The 22,381-nt window shown below is 38.6% G+C and overlaps 1 protein-coding gene across 9 annotated transcripts in view; it reads left to right on the forward strand.

The window, feature by feature from the left end:
* The window catches only part of GAB1 (GRB2 associated binding protein 1), a 91,134-nt gene that overhangs the window by 36,625 nt on the left and 32,128 nt on the right, over positions 1-22,381 (forward strand). For 8 of the 9 annotated variants that reach the window (XM_063156995.1, XM_063156996.1, XM_063156999.1 and 5 more), the window contains exon 2: positions 16,338-16,632. In XM_063156995.1, coding sequence (XP_063013065.1) covers positions 16,338-16,632 — 295 coding nt within the window. Of the gene's footprint in view, positions 1-10,392; positions 10,517-16,337; positions 16,633-22,381 lie in introns of all 9 variants that reach the window. The other variant, XM_063157004.1, reaches the window with a different exon arrangement.

Below are 22,381 nucleotides of genomic sequence, written 5' to 3' on the forward strand. Positions count from 1 at the left end.
CTGACTGAAGTGAGGAAAAAAACTATTTTTAACGTCATTTCTTAGATAAATGTTGGGTAGAGTGGAGAACTGGAGTCAAGTGCCTGAGCTGTTGCAGAAGAGAGGAAAGTAAGACTGGGCCCTTCTCTGTATAAAATGCAGTGGAAGATCTAGATTATCCAGAATGTGTGTTGCGTCCTTATTCTTTGTTCCTAGAGGAAACAAATAGGTTTGGATGATGGTAATTTGTGCTTTGCCCACTAATTTCCTTTCACTCTTAGAAATCAATATCCACTGTTTCTTTGTTTCTTTTGCCTTGGGTTAAGCCAGGTGATTTAAACTACTTGGTCGTCTGTCTGTAGGAAATGTTCAGGAGTTATTTTGCTAGGCATGAACCAGCTCTTGAGCTGTCTCTTTTTTTTTTTTTCCAAGAAATTTTCCACATTTCTTAAAATAGTGTGTTCACAACATATTTGCTCCACTGTTCTGTGCTGTTTTTCTTCCTTCCCACCTCCCATAACAACCTAGTGGGTGAACCTGAGCAGCACCTCATGCTCTACCTCTTTGCTGTTTCTTTAGTAATGTGTTTGCTGGGCTGACTGGCCTGTTTATACATGCAGCCTGTGTTAATAATAGTATCATAACACCAATTTGTTTTACCTGGGCTGGAAATAAAAATATAAGTATTGTGAATCAAAGAGAAAGCAGTCATTTGTATATGCCTCTCTACCTTGTCAGCTCATTTCTGTTGAGTGTGATCAAGTCACTGAAACTTTTCTTATGTTCTGTGGGCATTTTGTCAGTTCTGTTGGTATGATGTGATACCTCTTTTAAATGCTAAGAAAAGTTCAGCTGTAGCTTTTCCCCCAAGCTGCATCTGATGCTGCTGGGCAGAAGGTGATTAATTTGTATGTCTAGTTCAGGCACATGGTATTGCAGAAAATCATCTATGCCTGCCACCGTGGGCAGGAATTAATAGTATAGCAAACCATTAAACTGTGGACCATTAAACTATGCTTTTATTATAGTGTTTAAGCAGAGTTGTAAGAGGTAGAAAACATACAATAAATACTGCTTATGCTTATTTATTAGTCATGAAGCGACTAGCAAAATTGATTCATCAGCATATTTTGGTTAAGGTGCCAAGACATTAAAGTGAGTGTTTTTTATTGTTACTTTGATTCAGTGACTTTCATCACCAAAATTATTTTCCTCTGGATTGAAGCAGTTTGGACTGTGTCTGTCAGTAGCTGATGTGAGCAGTTCTAGCAGTATTTATACTATTCACATGCCATGGGGCCTCATGTTTTAAAGTTTATGTTTTTGAACCTAAACACTCTGGCTATATCATCCCATTGTCCCATCCTCAAAATCTTCTGGTCTTTACTAGGTGGTAGTGTAATTTTGCTTTAGTAAAATCTGAGTTGACTTGCCCAGTCTACTGGAATATGTCTTATTTTCTGTGAAAAATTTTTAAATGGGAGTGGAAGAGTGGATGTTCTGGCCACTCTGGCACATCAGCTTGTTACCAAAAGTGAGAATTCCTTTGTTTCCACATAAGTCAGCTTTTGGCCTCTCTGCCTATCCAGCATAACAAGTGCTCTCAAATCATGTGGTAGCTCCAGTGAAGTGGCACCTGCCTGTCTGGGGGCTGGAGCTGGCAGCAGCAGCACAAATAAAGGTGACATTAGTGGTGTCTTGCCTGCACAGTTGGTGACAGTGAAGATGCAGACACTCCTCATCAGTGGTTTCCAAAATTCTGGTTTGACATTGTTATTATTGGTCTTAGTTCTTCTCTCATGATTCAAGTTGTGAATAAGCAGCTTCAGCTCTGTGGCTTTCTGGGAGGAAGAGGCTTCCATCAGAGGCAAAGCAACATGCTCCAATTTATATCATCAAATCAGTTGTGTGTCTGACTGGATTCATAATAATAATGTTATATATAGGTTTAAGAGATGGAAAATTTTGTACAAGATACTGTACAAAATTAAATCTTGCTTCTGATTTCATGCCTCTTGCTCTTGGCTCGAAGCTTCATTTTAAGGACTAAAAATGATCATTGTTAGAAATAGACTACACTTTTCAATGTCATGATACAGATGTTGAAAAACAACCAGTGCTGTTGCAAATCATTACTACTTATTACATTGCTATGAGTTATAAGTGGCTCCAGAAAAATGAAAAGGGTTAAGAGCTGAGATAAAGTACCTACTGACTTAAGTTGTTTTGTCCGTTTGAGGTTATCCGCTATTAAAAATATTTTGAAACTTCTACATGTGTACCTTATAATTCTGTTAGATGACAAACAAAATGTAAAAAAACATGTTTTTCCCTTTCCACAGTCACATTGTTCCTGAAGTGCTGGCAGTGGTAAGAGCTTCCAGTCAGTAAACAAAGTAGATGCCATTTAGGTGTATAAGAAAGACAACAAGTAAAGTAACAAGGCGTCCAATTTTAGAGTTTCTTTCCTGCCTGTAAGTTAAAAATTAAGAACTAAACTTTTTATAGCGAACGAAACCAGTTATGAAACTAACAACAACAACAAAAAAAGTTGGATAGCAGTGCTTGCTTTTCATGTCAAAGAGCAAAATGTAAAAATGTGAAGTACTTTGCAGACCAGATAAGGTAAAGTGTAACACTTGAATCTGCTCAAAACCAGAAAAGAAATAATAATCTGATAGGGCTTAAATTCTCAGAGCAGTGTTGGTAATTTAATGGTAGATTTTATTTCTTTAAAGTATTTTTAATGTTTTTCTCTATTCCATGATGTGACCTGATACAAATAAAGAAATTAATAATCTCACTGTACTGAGCAAACAGCAGGCTAATTGTTCACTTTTTATTGAGTGCACAGAGGAGGAGAGAACAGTTTGTGGTGAGATCAGAAATTTTTGATTTCCATGAATCTCTTAGTTACTCATTAGAAGGATGCTGTTATCAAAAAGAATGAGAACAACAACCTCCACGAGGATAAATGCTTAAAAGAAGAAACCTTTCTTAGCAGTAAAAAGTGGAGAGAAATGGTGATATTTAGAATGTCTTGAGTTTGTGGGCATTTCCTAGATTACAGGAATGATCTTATAGGGCCTTTTGCCTCATCTTGTTCTTTATCCAGAGAAATGCCTGGCAGAAGAATGCGTTTTTAGTGAATTTGATGTTGAAATGATGCCACTTAAATTATTTATCCTTAGATTATACTGAAGATGTTTGTATTCATCATCTGTGCAGATGCACAAAGCATGACTTCACTTATGCTTAGATGAGGCCTTAGATGTGGGATGCTTTTAACTGATCTAAAAGTGAAACACTGGACGTTTGGTAAACTAAATGCCCTTTGTCTGGTAGGTGGTTAGATGCAAGGAGCTGTTCAGCTGGAGCTGCAGCACAGCTGTGGTATCTGGCTTTGAAAATGAGGGCTAAGAAACAAGTTCCTCCTTTCATAATACAGCTACATAGAGATATTTTTATTTTTCTCTTTACTTCCTTCTTGTCATATGATATTTACAGCAAAAGAGTATTAGTCAAAATGACAAGAGCTGTTGAAGAAAGATTTCTCCCAGCAGTTGTTGAAGGAAATGCTTCATTTTTAGAAAAAATTACATAAAGCTTCCTATCTTTTCACTTACTTAAACTTAGCATCCAAATTGAATTCAAGGTGAGTCTGGGAAGAGGCATAATTATATCTGTCACTTTCCAGTTCTTTTGGTTTTGCTTTTCCTCTCTCAAATGTGCAAACTCCCTGTTTTTTAATTTTAGTTTTATTTTTAATGAAGGTTTCATGAACCGTGGGGGTTGGCCATTAATTTTAGGCCATTTTGTGAATGCTGACTTCTTAAAAATAGTCATGGAGTCAACCTTGCTTCCTCTCAGGGTTTATCAGTTGGAAGCATCTTCTTTTTATCCCATGTGTAAGCAAAGGCTTCTCTGGATTGACGATTTGATCTGTATAATGGAAAATCTAGGCAGGATATCCTTTCTCTGTTATTCCTTGGTGTAATGGCATCAGGTTGTGTCTTAAAATGGGGGAAGGGAAGAGGAAGAATCATCCTATTAGCAGAGAGTGGTATCAAGGGACTCTTAAACTGCAGGCTGGCTGAGGACCTCGTATTTACTTTCCTTGTTGGACTATTTGTGCTTCAAGCTGCCCCTCTAATATGTCAGTGGTGGCTTGTGCTGCTTGTGTGCTGTTTGAATGTTTTGTGTTTGGGAGTTGTTGTTGGATACCGAGCGAGATCTGTGAGGGGCTTCTCTGTAGTTATTTTGAGCTCCAGCAGACCTTAATGAAATGCTTCATTGACAAGGTACATCCAGTCTTACCCTGCAGAAATGCAGTGCCTGGGCTTACCCTGCCAAGAAAAGAATGTTTCTGTTGTAATTCCATTATTAAAATGCCTCTGAAATGGAGTGGTGCCTAATGTGCCATAGAGGTGCAGTGAGTGCGTGATGAAGTGTTTGCATGGGGTAGCAAACGTACTCAGAATTATGTTGGGGCATTAATAATGTTGGAAAATTATTATGACCTTGCATTTCAGCATGCTTGTAACTATTCCATGTAATACTCATAGCTTGAGATTTTCCTTGGTGTTTGCAAGGCAGAGGATGTTACCAACCTCTCTGATTGTCGGAGAACCTTGGCTTTGGTTTTCCTGTGCTCAGGAGCAGGAGTCTGTGTGAAAATGGCACTGACTCTTTATCCCACCCACTGCCCCTTCCTTTGTACAGAAAACACAGTGTAGCTCTGGCAAAAGAGATGAGTCCCTCTCTGAGTTGGTGCTTCTGTTGTTCTGACTGTGGCCTCTGTGTGTTGTGGTGTACAACAGAGGAGGAACCTGGGACATGATCGTGGCTTTGCAAAGTAATAATCAGCAGGTACTTGGAGTGCAAAGCAAAAAGCATTAAAACTAATGAAAAGAAATGCTTTAATTGCCTATTTGGACTTTGGAATCTCTAACCCTCCAGTGTTTATGTCAAGCTATTGGTGCAGTTTAAAGTACAGGAATTTTTTGCTGTTAATGAAGATATATATGGGATCATTGCTTGGGCTTTTATGTGAGGAGTAAAGATCTTTCCTTCTTCACTGCACAGTGCATCTCTGCTGCTTAGTGTTAGCAAACTGATCTGTGACTTTCCATCACCATGGATTAACTGCAGTGTTTAAATGGACCCTTGCATTTCTTACAAGAATGTCTTCTGATTCTATGGGACATATACCTATTTCTGATCTAAAAGCTCACATAAATAAAAGTTTTTTAAAGAAAGACAAAATGATCTAAGAAACTTCTACTGCTCTTGCTTACACTGCTGGTGAACTAATTTTGTTGTATATAACAGCCTAATGCCTATGGCTTAAACACAACATCTCAACACATGCAAGCATTTGTGCCTCTGTGCTCTTAATAGTCTGTAGTAAAAGTTGCACAGTTTTTAGCCCAGTTCAACCCAGGATTTTGAGTAACATTTTAAGTCTATGTAGATAACATGTTTTAAGTAGCTGTTGAAAAACCAAGGCAAGAGAAGTTTTTCAAATCTTAAGCCCACCCCTCATGTATTAAATCATTTGAAATCTTACAATTGCTGTTATTTTCAGTCCATTGTGTCTGCTTCCTGTTGGTCAAAGGTTATGAGGATAGGGTGGTGTAGAGTGAGGTGGGAAGCTGGCAGGAAAAAGAAAGCTTTGCTTATTTTGGGGTGGACAAAACTACAGAAATGGCCACAACATTGCTTACATTTTCTGAAGAGTTAAAGAGGTAAACTAGTCAAAAACTGTGTTCTTGATGTTGTTTATTTTCTGCTTTGTAACTTAGGTGTGGGGAGAATGAATTGGAGTGAGGGGGCTTCCTTAAAGAATGTTATCTCTGCTTGAAATTTTTTTTTGTTCAGAAAGAGCTTTTGTTTTGGTTTACAAGTTAACTTGGTGAATGCTGTTTCTGAAGCAAGAGCCTAAACCTCTCTACCTGATTGCCTCATATCTACTAGCTCTAAAAAAGAAAAACAGGAGAAAGGTGTTGTGCCATGGAGTACAAATATAAGGTCTGGTGTATTGCTTCAGTACATTGTGGGTGTGTGTTAGTTGTGTTAATACAGCCTTCTAAAAATACAGTTTACCTTAATATTTGTGCTGTTACTGAAGAGCTGTCTGTGATTCCTTGTCTGTCCACACGTCTGTGAATTGGTTGTGGTGGTTACATTCTACAAAGCTGTTCATCCTAATAATGTATGGCACGAGGGTTCTGTTACAGTCTAGGAAGCAGTAGAAAACATTTTATGTGAGCTGATGAGTGCTAGAGGAGTGTTTTGTAAGCTAATCCAAGTAATTATAGCATCTTAATATTCAAGTATCCTGGTATGTAGTTGAATTAGCTATTGGTCTGTGAGGTTGCTGGTTCCTGAATTTCTTAACCATTTTGTGACTGCCAGTGAGTTATTTGTATCTAAAAGTATTGTTTGCATTGTTGGAAAAACAATATTTTTGCTACAATAAGAACTCAGGGTTAAGGAGCATAGTGAAAGGAATCTATGTATCATAATGTCTTGAAAAAAATTTGGACTTTATGCTTGTTTACTTTGAAATCAATTTTTCTCTGGAGTTCTTCAGGTCAGTTCTGCTCAGAAAAAAACTGCTGAAGCCTAATTGATAAATATTTTTAGCTGTGTAAAGTGAGAATGTATTTATCAGACAGAATACTGATTTTTATTTTATCTTAGCTTTTACTTTTCTTAGCAATTCTCTCTGCCATCTCTGCATATGTACATTTCAGATCTGGTGATTTGCAATGGGAGAGTTTATAGTTTGTGTTAAAATGTAAATCACCATTCCTGATTCTTCCCATTTCTTATAGACGGGAAGAATTGCATGTTCCTTATATATGAACAGGGAATTCCTTGCAATGCCTCACAGTATGTAAAATCCACTGTGAAGCTTTGGCAGAACAATAGGTTTCCTTTAGCTTTCCCTTCAGTGTGTCTGAGGAAAGGGCTTGAGTGAGTGTCAGTCCTTGTTGCTGTAGCAGTGGCTGACTCATTTGTCAGAGGTGCTTTGGTCTGCACATACGTGATTCACAAAGATGTTGGTGACTGTGCATCCTTGCTCTCATGAGGAATGGGTAAGGATGGAGTGTCAACATGTCCTGAGTTTAATTTGTAGGCACTGTTTAAAACATAGTCTGAATTTCCATTGGAGACTGTGTGTTAATGGATGGCTAGGAGCTTCTTTAATGTTAACAACTGGTAGGTTAAACCAGATTAGTTACGTGGGAGACAAATTGTAGAAATTATGGGGTATCTTTGTACCATCATCCTTAATTCATTGCTAAATCCCTCTTAATTCATCATTCCCTATTGAGGCTGGAGAAACTGATGCTTCTGTAGCTCAAATGCCCTTTCTTTTGTAGGGTGTACAAAGTCCAGGACTTAAGTTTATGAGTATTTTGTTGAAGAAATTATATACAGAATGCTTGGCCTCTTGCCATCTGCATAAAGCTCTTGTATTGTTTGCAAATGAGCATGCTTGAGTGATCCAAACATGAAGCAGTGACACAAGCATGTGTTGTTTGGTCAATGCAACTGCAGTGTCCCAGGATCTAAACCGTGTTAGAAATTGCATGTTTTTACAAAATTCTAGTGTCCCATCTTTCTTTTCCTTGTGTGTAAGTTTTTCACAGATGATGAAGATAGATATCTACACAGGAGAGCAAGAAGGAAAAAAGATAAAACCCAGTTTGTACAAAATATTACAGGAAGCACTGGGCTTGTGATCTGGAAGAATGGGAATTTTTCCTTAACATGTTACAAACACTGCTTCAAAACTCCTGTGCTCCTAGGAAATGAGGGATGAATGGATAAAAGCACATGGTGAAATAGTTAATCCCCAGCTGTTAGAAGGCATGCAGTATCAGTAGAGTGTAGGCTTGACTTCTCAGCTTTGAATTTTTCACGTCTTTGTAAAATGCTAATTTTGTTTTCTGGGTCTTCATTCATGCGACCTACACCCATGAGCTCAGTTGGAATCCAAGTCAATGGCATGGCTGGTGTCTTCTCTGCCTTGTCTTGTTAAGGGGGTCCTGTGAGCATGGTGGCAATCCTTGTGATAAGCAATGTACAGAGACTTCTAAAAACAGGCCAGAGCAAACCCTGAATTATTTGCTTTCTTAAATTAAGAGCTATGGGGAGAGGTGAATTCTAATTAAAAGCTGATAAAAAGACTGAAGCAACTTAAAAAAAAAAAACCTCAACAACAAAACCTTTGTCTGGTGAATACACAAAGCCATCATTTCTTAAATAAATCCATGTGATGGAAAGCCAGATTGTAATTTGGTTGGGCGATCACAAGCACTGACAAAGAGGCTGATCTTTAGGGGGAATCTGGAGGAAGGCAATGTCTTGCCCTTGCTTATTTGTTCAGGAAGCCTTCAGAATAAAGATGAGAGATGCTGGAGAGAAGGAAAAATTATCCAAATCTGGTATCAGTGGTACAGCAAAAAGCAATAGGGGGAGACTTGCAAGAGGGAGAGAGTCAAGTAAGAACACAGACCTCACTAAATAGAAAAAGCATCAAAATAGGAAAAGAGGCCCCAAAGTACAATACAGCAAGTCAATAAATGGAGAACTTTAAAATAGAAGATGATGTAATCAGAATGAGAGAAGGGAGATTCTCCTGGCAGCATTATTTCAAGTAGGATGGATATGGGAAAGACTATAGAGAGGGATGATCAGAGTATGCTCATGATCAGAGAGGAATTACCCAAAATTTAGAAATATTCTGGGAAACAGGGCAGCGAGCGAAGGCCCATATAGATGTGTGGGTTAGGGACCTGCAGTAGCTGTATTGCTCCTTGTGCCAAGGTAGAGCCTATGTTGTGAGTATTGTGTCTTCATTGCTGACAAAGGAGCGAGATGGAGTGGTGAAAGGAGATGGCAAAGCTCCTGTCAGTGGTGGGGGACATGCTCCCAGCAAGTTCCTAGGGGTTATGTCCTGGTTACGCAGGATGGGTGGTGGAGTAGAAGTGGAAAGGTGGCTTTGCAAGAGATCAGAACCACTGGAACTATTATAGGCATTTCAGTTGGATTGGAGAATGTAGGAATAGAAAGGGACGATCTGGTCACTGGTCCTGGCCTGGAGACAGTGAAATGGGGGCTCAGGTTCTGGTGCTGCTGCAGGGCTCCTGCTTTATTGCTCTGTACAGCTGTGAATAGGTTCTTCTTTGGGGAAGAGATGATAATCTCCTTTGGTGATAATTCCCAGGTGTGCAGGAGTAAGTTTGTGCTTGCCATTAGAAAGCTTCTGGCATGTTGCAGAAAAGTATTTACTGAAACCAGTTGTAATAAAGATCAGTTTAATGTGAATTAGATGATACAGACCTGGCTGCACTATTGCACATTGGGAGTAGGGATAAGTATGTAGGAAAACAAAGATGTAAAAGGCAAGAAAAAATTAAGAATTCCTATGCAAAATCAAGAGAAAAATGAAGATATTCAGTTACTTTCAGATTTACAAAATAAAGCAGCAGTTTGTGCTACACTGTCTGCATTTTATTTTGTACCTTTTTTGTAGCTTTATTAATGCTGGGAGACTAATCCACATGCTGAAACATTGGTTATGAAAGAGCTCACAGTAAATGTGTGTAGAAGTATTATTCTGCTCTACAGAATAGTGTTTTGTTTATTTAACAAGCTAAAGTGGGAATTGACAGCACAAGACTAGAAAACGGTGACAATAGTTTGAAAACAGGAAATTTTGGCCTTGTGTGTATTCGGAACAGATGATCAGGATGATGGCCAGGAGAGTGGAAACTTCCACTGAGACTGTTTTTTCCTTATTTTGCTCAGTAAGAAGAGATGGTGCTTCCTGGAAAACAAGTCTTAAGTATTTAAAGAAAGTCATAACATATTCAGTATTTTCCTCATATCCCATTTGTTTGTTTCCCAGCAATCTGTTTACACTTCTTAGTGTAGTACACTTCTTCTAGTACTACTTAGAGTAGAATATTTGGACTCTTGTCAAATCATGGAATTGTTGATTCTGCTGTATAGAATTAAGACACTAAATATGCTTTGGGTTGGTTTTTTTTGTTGTTGTTGTTCTTGGTTTAGTTGTTCTGTCTCAGGTTTCAAAAGATAAAGGACATCATTTTTAGGGAAGCAGATAAGAGGATGTCGGTTGCCAGTTAGTGTTATGACAAGGGTTTCAGAAATAACTACCAATTACATATTCTTCAGTTCCTGATGATCATGATATGGCCTTTCAAAAAGAAACCAGATTTAAAAACCCCACAAAACCATCAAACCTAAAAGATTTTAAAAGAATTATGGAAAATGCTTGCCTTAAAACACCCCAAACTAATTCTGTCTGTATAGAAATCCATATGGAAATCTGCAAGTGTTAATTTCTTAGGGAAAACATTTGAAATTTTGCAGTTTCACCATGTTGGAGTTAGTTCTGCAAGCTGGAAGAGCAGCAAGTGGGAAAATTGAAGTCCTGTACTTGAAGTATTGTTACCTAACGTGACCTCTTTGTGCTGCTTCCCAGCAGTCCTCCCAGGTATGTGCCTTGTGGGATGCAGCTCATCAGTTACAGTTGTCATTGGTCTAGGCTGACCACAAACAGGATTTAAAAAGAAGCACAGTGTGAGAGAACGCTTTTATTTTTGTTTCATTTGAGCTTCTGCTGGGATGCAGAGCACAGGTCTAATCCACAAGTCAGTGAAGCTGTGCCAGAGGTGTGTTTGTCTTCTGCCAGGGCTGGAATACCTGCATACTGGAAATGAGGGGGCAAAAAGGAGCAGAAATATTCAGCTGCTGTTTGGGATCCTTTTTCTGGTTGTTTGTCAGAGGCATGTACCAATTTCACTGTTATTTAACCTTTGCACCGAGAAGTAAGTAGAAAGAGAGGAATAGATTAAATAGATGGGAGCAAAAAGCAAAAGAAAATTAAATCTTGATTCCAGCAGACAATTGAAAAGTGCTCAGTAGTAGCTACAGAACTAAAATGTCCATAAGACCATTAGAAAGTCACCTCAGGCTGTGTCTTTTGCTATTTCTACATCGCTCTGGTTCATGTTCTGCCTGCTGTCTTCTGTTTACTTCATAAGTTCTTTTGGAGTAAGGAAATGTCTTGCTGTGCATTTATGAAACACCAGGTATTTTTTTAAGCCTTCCTTGTGCCCCTGGGCAAGTAATTTCTTTCTGCCAGGTCTTAGTTGATGTCTCTGAGAAAGAAGGACACCAAATAGTGCCCTTTTAAAGTACTCTGTGAGTACAGAGATGAAAACCTAAGCACAAACATCCACACACTTGAGAGATGAGAGGGAAGACCTGAGATTTGTCATTTTATTCTTGGGTTTCCTGGTCATATATAGGGAAATATTTATTAGCAGTGTTGCTGGGGTGGAGTGTAAGGAGCTGTCTTTGACTTAGCCAGTTTTTAGAAGTTTTGATAGGTTTTTTTGACTGGATGCTGCCCAGAAGAAAAATGGCAGCAAATGTGCTAGAAGAGGAAAATCAGTTTTAAGCAGCCTTAGAATGGTGGGTAATAACAGTAGGAAACTACAGAAGGATAATTGATCAGTTTATCAGTGAACAGTCACTTGGCCATGTGAGAGCTAAATCTGTAAAAAATGGACCACAAAAAGCTGTCTTGGATTAAACATCTCTAAGCTTTTATTTTAACATGTCATGTAATCGTTTTGGCCTCTTGAAAAACCGCTTAAGGGGATCTAAATGGAAGGTTAAGTCCTTTGAAAAATCTAAATTATCTGCTCTTTCCTGCCCCTTCCTCCTTCCTTTCCCTTTCCATTGACGTATGCATTCCTATTTCCTACATCTTTGAACTACTGAATGAAGTACAACTTGAGTGTGTATGAGGAGAGAGGAGGGGAAAATAATCCATAAATGTAAAGATTAAGTATAGCTACAGCTTCTTCAACACGTACACCTCTTGTAAGTAGAATATATTGTAAATTCTGTGTACTGTATACAGTAGGATGGACTAGTTAAAAAAAAGCCAAAAACCAACTAAACCCTAACACTGCTGCATGCTGCTTTCTATCAATTTCTTAGCTTCTACATTCACATTGAAATCAGCAGTTTGCATACACCTTCGTAAAAAAAAAAAATCAACCCTAATCATTGATATGTCTTGGTTTTACTTTGTAACCTACTCAAAATGCTGTGTAAAAAATACAGAATTCCACTGTTCCCTTGATCATTTGATGCTCTGTGGGTGAGCAGCCTGTCACATTTCAGCCTCTCTCAAAGCAAGTAAACAGACGGGTTTCTGTAGCTGTGATGGTCTCATGACAGAGGCAGGACAATGTTTGGCCGGCACGGTGGTGTCCTGTGTTGGGCCAGCTGATGTGCTGTGCAGCCCCGGAGAGAAAACAAGCTGAGAGGCACACAAGGCCTTTCTTAGACTGAAGGAAAAGCAGCAAACCTTGTTAAACTGTGTTTTGTAATAATTTACAAAGCCTATGCAGGCTTTTGGTGAACTTGATTACTGTGATTTTTGCCTTACAACACTTACAACAGGAGCAATTTTTCTTCTGAATTAGGTATTGGCTTTGCAAGCAGTGTTTAGTGACTAAGTCCTATTATATTTATAAAATATATTACTAAACCATATTTTTATTAATAAGATATTTTATATATTTGAGTGAATCTTTAATTTAAAAAATATTTGCTCAATTTTCTTTCCAGAATTAAATGACTACAAAATACTTAAATCACATTCTAAGTATTTTTTCAACTTCTCAAAGCAGTTGACTTCTGGCACAGAAAACCAGTGTTTGATAATGTATGGCTGGTAATAACATAAGTTATATGACAGATAAATAATTAGTACCTTTAATTTTCCTGTGGTGTAAATTGGTTGCATCTTTTTGAGTGATTATGAGAAATAGTTTGTAGCATGCACTTCTGTAAAAGGAAACACACAATTTTCAAGCAAAAATGCCCACATGGGTAAAAAAAAAAAAAAAAAAAAAAACCCAAAAAGATAAAACTTGCATAAGTACGTATTTCTCACTTTTGGAGATTGCACTTTGGAAAGCTGATGCTGTAAAAGCTCTTCCTTCCACGTATAACACAAATAGCACAATATTCTCTGCTTCAGTGGGGCAGTCACAGCTTTCTTTGCAGTGACAAATACTGAAATGTTAAAAATAGATCAAGCTTTAAGAATCCCAGATATTTTCAAATAACAAAGGGTGATTTATGTGAGCTCATTTTGCACTTGGACAAAGTATAGAGGCGCTTTTGTACTATGATTAGCAAGGGCGCTGATGTCAATTTGCTTGTCTAGCTTTAAGCTTTATTCTGCTGCTAAATTGTGCTTTGTACTGTAGTCCAGACAACCTCTGCATCTGCCTTGTTAGTGTGTAGTTTATGGAATTGCTTTTGGTTTTGAATATAATCTGTGCCAGTTTCAGAGTGTGATTCACTATAGGACTGAAATAAATGTTCACATGTGCACTATGTGAAAACCCTTCAAAAATGGTAGCAGGTGCCAGCAGACTAAAGTCAATATTTTAAATATTTAAGACTTGCTGTTTGTAGCCTGAAGGGCTGAAAGGAAATTCTTTTTAACTCAGTGTTTTTTCTCAGTTTTAGAGTCCTATTTACCTATTAATACTCAAAAGAAATTGTCAGGATTGCTAAGAACCTTTCATTCCCTAACACAGTACTAGAAATAAATTTTTAGAAGAGGCACACCTGGTTGATGCAGAGATGATAGAGGTTTTTTTGCCTGGCGTTTTGTTGTTGCACAAACTGTGAGACAAACTGTGAGACATCATGCTTCTCAGTTGCTCTTGTTCCTCTCCTATCTCTAATCTCTTTCCTCTTGATTTCTGCTTTAAAAAATTCATCTGAGTGACTAAAGGCTGAAGTTAAAGATAAAGCTTGTTTCTGAAGCAGCTTGTAGCAGTTATCTGTCATCAGCCTTGCCTGGAGAGAGGCTCATCTACTGAAGCTTTGTGTTATCCCAGCATCTAAGTTGTCACTTGATTTGGAAGCAGGAAACAAAACTCTGCTAATGTTTTTGGGGCGATGTTAAATGCTGTTTATCTGGCTGTGCTGCTAGGATATACTCACATTTGAAATCTAAATCAGAGGGGCTTAATCTATTATATCTTCCACATTTTAACTGTTCACCAGTTAAATTTACTGCTACTATGGAAATAGTTGCTTGACACTTTGACTTGATTCACACCATTCATCATTTAAAAACAGATGCTGTTTTTCACAAGTGCAGTAAATACAATTGTTTTGTAGTTTTAAAGTATAGACATTATCTTAAAATCAAAAATCTTTTAGAGCTTTGCTAGTTGGAGAATAGATCACAAGCCTTAATTGTGCTGTCTGTCCTTTTCCCCTTTCTCCTGTTTTCTGTATTATCTTTTCATAATACCTTCTGTAGCTTGATACTCCAAACAGGCATGCACAGTGGGGGTTTTGAGTCTCTGGGGTGTCGCCCTGTTCTTCTAAGCCTTCTGATGTTTGCATTTTTGTAATGGAGTTTCTCACGCACTTTTATGTAAATAATGATTGTTTTTGCATTCCTTTCTGGAGGAGGAGAAATTTGATAAACTGTTGGTTTGACTAGTGTCATTGGAGAAGTGGCAATTTCATCCTCCAATCCAGAGTAATTTTTAAAATTCTAAATATATCAAAATCAAGAAATAAACCTTCTTCTTTTTACCTTGGAAGTTTCAGCATGCGTGTTGTTCATTTTGGGTCCTGTTGCAACACTGCTGACAGCGCTTGTTCAGAGTGGGGAGACGGCAGTGCAGTACTTGCTCCTTGTCCCCCTTCCACTAGTTTGTTTGAAGGTAGCACCTACAAAAATGAAATGAATGCACTCTTGTGCCTCACAAAAATGGCTCTGAATCTTTCCCTAATACACAGCAAGAAACTCTTGTTTTCAGAGCTGCTGTCCCAGTGTTTAAAGGATGTCACACATCTTGACCCCTTCTCGGACCATCCTTGCTGATTCCGTTCCTTTTCCTTGATTAGCACACAGCTAGGGATGGCCAAAATGAAAATTCCCTCACTCTCACCTGTCTTATTTATGCATTTCTTCTGCTGGTTTTTTTTGGTTTTTTTTTTTTTAATCTTTCAAAGGACTTGCCGACAACCTTGTTTGAATATCCTAAGGAAGTTTAAAGTAGGGTGACTTGGGGCATGATGTGAGTCTGTGGTGTAATGCACAGTGTCTTGGCTACTGCACTGATTTACTTGGTCTGCACTGTGTCTGGGCTCCGCTTTCAAATTTCTCAGTGTGAAAGACGTGCAGCTCTCCTTGTGAGCAATGGCAGTGTGTCTGTTTTCTTCTGCTGTGCCCATTATCCTGGCTGGCACTGGGTAATAAAAAGAAGCTACTATCATAGTATTGCTGGTAGAGCTGAGGACCGAAAGTGCAGCCAAGTGGGGCAATAAAGATGCTGTTGGAAGCAGCAGGACAGCTGTATGCTGACCTTGGTTGTATGGTTTCAGTTCGGGTCTTCATTGAGGATTATGGCAGGTGATGGAGGCCCATGGGATGAAAGGCAGCTAAGGATTCATTAGAGAATACGACATTTTGCATTTGCTTCTCTCTTAGACCAGCTTCTTTCTGCAGCATCAGGAGGGCTGGTATAATAGGCATAGTGTCAGGCTATCAAATGAATTTGTTCTGTACTGCATTTTTCTGGTAAAACGACATCATTTGGTCATTCTCTCCATCCCCATCTATCTAACAGTTTCAAAAAATTATAATGTGGCTCTTTCTCTGTAAGAAGTACTACTGTAGAAATATTATGAGGTTCTAAATGCAGAGTTCCCCTGGAATCGAGGTGCATGTACAGTGTGAGTAGTGTCTTTTCCTTAAATGCAGATCATATAGTTGATTATCAGTGAAAAATTCAGTTAAAATGCATCAGCCTGAAACAACATACATGGGGAACAAAACACCATGGAACACTTAAAAATGTATTTTATTTTGTCTTTCTCATGCCTGTGACAGCTTCCTTCAGAAGCCCTTTTTGTGTGTTTTTTTGCCCCTTTCCTGATCCCCACCCCACTTTTTTCTTTCGTGTATTCATGCTTTCTCATTTTGTAAACAGTGATTTAATTTATACATCCACTTGCTACAAAAAAAGTCAAGATGTAAAATTTAAAATACAAATTCACTAATCCTTAAGTCCACTACTGTAACAATACCTAAATAGTGTTAAATGTGGGTATTTGATGTGTAATCTCTTAGTATAATAATTGAACCAGTTATATTAGTACTTGGTTCAACCCAGGTTGGAATCCCACATAAAAGGTCTTAAAGTGTGATTTCTTCCTTCTAATTTTTCTTCCTTTTCTCCCTCCCCAATTTTCAGGCATGGAAGAGAAGGTGGTTTGTGCTTCGGAGCGGCCGCCTAACGGGGGATCCGGATGTATTGGAATACTACAAAAATGACCATGCCAAGAAGCCTATCCGTATTATTGACCTAAATTTGTGTCAACAAGTGGATGCTGGATTAACGTTCAACAAAAAGGAGTTTGAAAACAGCTATATTTTTGATATCAACACTATAGATCGAGTTTTCTATTTGGTAGCAGACAGCGAGGAGGAGATGAATAAGTGGGTTCGATGTATCTGTGATATCTGCGGGTTCAACCCTACAGATGAGGGTAAGTTCTGTTGCTTTTTCTGAGAAAGTGCAGTGCCTGTGTGTGAAGAACATTCCAAAGATCAGATGACTGTCTTTAGCTGGCGTATGTTTTAAAGCTTGTGTGTATTGGCCTTTAAACTTCCTTGTTATCCTCAAAAAAAGTAAGCAGGACAGAGGGAGGTACTCAGAATTTGTTACAAATTAAGTATGCCGTAGAACTTGGATGACACTCTTCTGTGTGATGTTAGTTCTTGGAAGTACAGGAAAAATCTCAAGTAAAATCGTGTGTGGCAGTAAATCTTCATAATCGTTAAAGGAGTCCCATTTGGTATAAAAGCATATGGTTATACAAGCAGGAATGAGTGCAAAATGTCAGGTTTCTAATATTATCATTTCCCCGTCTGCTTTGAAACTTGGGGGAAAAGAAATCCACCCCCATCAGCTAAAACAAACAAAAAATAACCTGTAGTTTTGCTCTATCCAGCTCAAATCCTACCAGAATAGATACTGTATGAAGGCAGCTTGTAGGAAACACAATGCTGTATTTAATTCCTTGCAAATACCTTGTGGCCACTGCTTGTCCTGAATCCGTTCTTTTTTATTTACTTATTATTCCTGCATTCCTTTTGGAGATTAGTGGGTTACCGGCCTTGCTGTAGATCTGTGCACAAGTTCCAAGAAAACATTAAATAGGAGTGGTAAGAGGGTTATACATGAGGCATAAGAGGGTTATACATAAGGCCTGACTGAAGGGGCTAGAATTAAATCCCTGCTTTTTGTAGGATTGTGGAGTGAGAGAGGTGAAGGAGAAAAAGGGGCTTGCATCACTTTGCTCCAGCCAGATCTTTAAAAGTGACTGGAAAATACCGTTGCGTTTTGAAGAAGGGGCCCTTTTCTTTCTCCTTATTGCAGTTTTGAACTACAACTTCGTCATGAAAACCTCATCTATGAATTGCCACTCTAATATCAAGTTCAGGGGAAGTTGCTTCTTTTGCCAGTTCCAGTAGGTTTTTGTGGCATCCTGAGCACACACAGGCCCCGCAGCACGTCTCAGAGAGCAGCTGCCATGGGGTTCAGTGCTCAGCCTGCGTCCCAGAGAGGTGTGGGCAGGGGGCAGTGCACCAGTGCAGCTGTGGGCACAAGTCCTGGGTTCTGGGGACAGACTGCAAATCTTGGATCTAAGGAGGAAACAGGTTTGCCTGGCAGCTCTTCGGCAGAGTGCAAAGGAGCACGTGTCCATTGCACGGAACAGAGAGGTGGGGTCCCCTCAAAACCATCAGCCTTTTCCTCTGGGAGCTGGTATGCTGTTAGCCCTTTGCTTTCTGTCATTGAACTGAAAATGAAACCTGCTGTGGATGTGGAGAGATGTAACTGTGCCCTCGTAAACTGAGGTTTTGCTTCAGTCAATTGTATCGATAACTTGTCCCCATTGTACTCTCATTGCATGTTTCATTTTTGACACTTGCTCTTTGGCTGAATGTTTTGGTTTGAAAGGACAGGTGTCTACTACACTGAATTATTCCAAAACCTTTACTTCACACAACTGAGAGTTGACAGCATTGTCTGTTTTATTGGTTTAGTGATGCCTTGCAATGCATTGAGCAAGAATTTTAAAAAAGGAAAATGGGAAAATCAGTTGCTGAGTGTTTATTGCCAAGTTCTTGTTTTACCAAGATTCCTTCATGCCAGTGAAAGAGCAGGTCGTAAATGTACTTTAAAAATCTGTGTTCACCTGCAGCTTATTTTGGGAAGTTAAAGAACAGGTGAAGTTCAGATAGTAAAAACACATTATTATTTTAGTCTGGAGCTAAACAAGAGGAGTGTGTAGCATAAGAAGTCTTTCTATTACCTGTGGAAGCAGAAGATAGTTTTCTTTGAAGCTGGAAAAAATGTCTCTTGCCAGAATGATTAAGGGTTTGTTGTGAGTGTCCTGTCATTGGCATCCATTGCTCAATCAAGAACTAGGAACACCACTGCCCTGTTGTTCCTTCTGGGTTCCATTTGGAAATCCAGGAACATTGCCTTCTTGGATTTGTTGTTCCTTCTGGGTTCCATTTGGAAATCCAGGAACATTGCCTTCTTGGATTTATGTGGGAATCTATAAAATCAGAAGGAGCTATAAGCCAAAAATGTGTCACCAGTGTTTTGCTTTGAGCTGTATTGAGAGACAATCTGAGATGGGGAGACTGAATGGACCTGATGTACCAGTAATGGCTGTTTTGTGTCTTCTGCTGTTGAGATGTCCTCTGAAATACTTTCAGCAGGATGAGGATAAATGTTTAAAGAAAGGTAAAACTAGAGGAAATGTTTTTTAAAAATGATTAATGAGAAGAAAAGTTGAAGGATTTTTTTTTTCCCTGAGAAGAAAATATTGAGGGAAGAACTGACTTTCAAACACAAGCTGCGATAAGCAGGACATGGATCTGTTGTTATCTGTAGAGAGAACTTATTTTTCTTTCAATGAGTGATGTAATGATAAAGAAAACCCTTCGAAGGATATCTAAGCACAGACTGTGAAAGTCCTTCCCTAGAACTGAGTAGACATCTGTGATGAATGTTTTATATGTGATGCAGCTCCATATTTCTGTAATTTAGTGAATTGTGTTCTTGGCAGAGCAGGGAAAGGAGGAAGTGATCTTACTATATGCAGACATGTTACTTGCATGTATTAATTTGAATAAAGATAGCAGTAGCAAAATAAACCAGAAGAAATAAGGTAGAGAAGAAGAGGGGGAAAAAAGGAAGAACAAGACATTAAAATTTACAGTTACATTTACATAAACAATAAAATGTGGTGAAAAAAGTTTCTGTCATTTTAAGGATCATACATTGAAGGAGCTGCAGCTTGTTTCACACATGATGCTTTCAAAGTTTCTTTTCAGGCTGCTGCTATTTGGTGTATGCCTTCCTACCTTTTTGCCTTTGGAACAATAAAATTTTGTATTTGATTTTTTTAAATGATGTTTTGATAATCCATGCACTGCAGGTTGATCACAGCTTCGGTGCAATATCAGAGACAGACAGGATGAAGGTGACTTCACCTTCCCATCCTGACTCCTTCTCTTTGCTAAATAAATAGTGGGTATTGGAAGGATGCTCTTTAGGGTGCCCTTCCTGCATGAAGGGTCTGCCTGTAAGAAACAAAAAATGTTGTTCTTTGACAGCTTTAAAAAGTTCATGACAGGGCCTGGAACATATGGCAAAGCAAAATTGCCATCCCAGTAGCACATGTTGAATATTCAAGACCTTGGTCATTAAAGGTCTCAGAAGTAAGGAGAAATAGCTGAGCTTCTATATGAAGGAAGGGCAGCTCTGGAAGAGCATAAAGTGCAAGGACAAAGTACTAAGCTTAAAAAAAAATTGCAGCTAGTTTTCACTATGGAGATGATGTACTTAATGAAGAGCTGAGGCATTTTTGTATCTCTCAGATATGATTAGCTAGAAAGAATTGTTGGCTCAAAGGTGATGTGCCAGAAGGATGGGTGATTGATGACCTGCAGTGCAGTAAAAAGGAACAAAAGAACTGAGTTAAGCATTAGGAGAGAAACTCTCCAGAGAAGGGTCATGAGTCTGTCTGTTGTCACAGAAGTGAGGCAGTAGGTTTAGAAGGAATAGTGGCAGAAAGGCATCTGTTTTTTGAAGGCTTTTTTGGTTGCTTACTTTGAGTAAAAAAAATTGGGGGGATAATGGCCACTGAGACATACAAATGTGATTTTTTTTTTAAAGACTGGAATAACTGAGAGGAAGGTGATGATAGACTGTGAAGAATGATGTTAGAGCTTTCTAGCAAGATTGCACAGGAATAATCAAGGGTTTGATAGAACTGGTAGCTGGTGGCTCAAGCTGAGATGGTCACTGCCTGTTATCCAAAGGAAAAGAGAAGACAGCAGACAGGATTAAGATGTCTTCTACTGTAGTAAAAGAACTGGTGGTTAAGTGAGATGGTGATGATGAAGAGTAGAGCACAAAATCTGCAGCAGTAGATCTTCCCTTTCAAGATGTGAGGCAAAAATACATATATTTAAAAAATAATTTACTGTCGGGGTATGATCAGAATCTTAATCTTGAGTGTTTGAGGTCATTATCTTAAGCTGACAGCTGCATGTAACAAAAGTTCGCATGGAAGGTGATTCTGTTCTTCCTTGAGGAAAAATAAACTGAATCTATTATGCCTAGGTAATTGACTTAATTTTCTCTTGTTTCTGCTGGACACTTCTTGTGCTGTTAATGTTACTGTTGAGTCTCTGGGAGAAGGGTTGGCAGAGGTTTTGCAGGTTCCCGTGAGTCTGAGGTGCTGAGAGGCAGCACGTGGGATGATGGAAGCCTCTCTGGAGCACAGAGATGCCTACAGCCAAGGAAAGCTCTGGGCATTTTGGTGAAGAAACATTTCCAAGCTTTTTAGTGTGGTGGGATGAACTATTTTTCTTCACAAGCACCTACAGAAGTTAGTCTATAACACGACTCCTTGATTATTTTTCCGGCTACAGATGTTTCCTTATTTCTCCTTTAAAATTAATAGTCTTCAAAACAAAATTGCAGGTGGAGAAGCGGTGTCAATTCCAAGTGCAAATGCTTTGGTATTTTCAAATTTTAAATGGGTAACCAAAACTACAGCTTAGAATTACACATGAACTGCAGATAGCAAGAGCTAAACTTTAGATGTTAGCTCTGGAAGCTGGAAACTTCTGTGGATGATGGAACCTGGAGCAGTCAGTCGTGTTTCTGGTGCGGATGCAGGAGGCAGGGTTGTCCTGGACATACGGTGCGAAGCTGAATTCTTTGTTCCTTAAAAAAGGTATCATGCTTATCTTCAGGAAGAGAGACATACTGTGAGATTATATTAACTAAGAAAATAAACATATGAGATGCATAGGAAGTTTTTATTAGAGTATTTTAAAGGACTTTCTCTGGCTATAGTAGAACAGTTTGGTCTGGAGCTTTACTGTGTAGATTTCATATTGATGCCAGGCTGTTCACTTAATGCCAAATCCCAAATCCATGCTCATGTGTCTGTGCCTCTTTTGGGCTGGATCTGGCTCTCATCTATTGAATTCATGTGTGAGCAATGCAAGTGCCCATCAGCACACACGTGCTTGTGCTCTGTGTGTGCATATGTGGCCCTTTGATTCCAGGATGTCTCAAACAAACAGAGAAGTTCTTTTAAGGCTTCATGTGTAGTTTTGAAGTTTTTATTTGATGGGATTTTTAAAATTATGGCTCTTTTTATTGTATCTGTGAATTTTTGGACAAGGATATTGCTCTAATATTTTGTTGGCCACTGGTTATTTTAATAACACATGTGTTATAGTAAGTGGATGGAATGAAACCTCTCAGAAGAATGGAATGATCATGCCATTGCACATCTGTTGCTGATTCACTGTTGCAATGGAAAAATCCCATTTCTGTTTTCATATTTCTACCGACAGTGTGCAAAGAATGCATTTTCTTACTTTGATTGCAATTTTGACATTTAAAGAAATGCATGCCGTAATGAGGCCTCTGTGGTTTTTTTACTATGAGAACATTTCAAGTTTTTGCATAATTAGAATATTAAGAGACTGTACATTATAGTGTAGAAAACAATTTCATTTTTGCTTTCATTAAAAAACAAACACCAAAATATAAACCCAATCCTAAATAGAAACTCCCACACTCAGATTTTCTAGGTTGAACAAAAAGCAAGATATGTAGGAACTTGTGGGATAAAGCAGCTTTATATGTTTGAGGAGGAAGAAAGTGGAGCCTTGTGTTATTCTTGTTCAGAAAAT

The sequence above is a fragment of the Melospiza melodia genome, chromosome 5 (genome assembly GCF_035770615.1).
Source record: "Melospiza melodia melodia isolate bMelMel2 chromosome 5, bMelMel2.pri, whole genome shotgun sequence".
Taxonomy (NCBI): Eukaryota; Metazoa; Chordata; class Aves; order Passeriformes; family Passerellidae; genus Melospiza; species Melospiza melodia.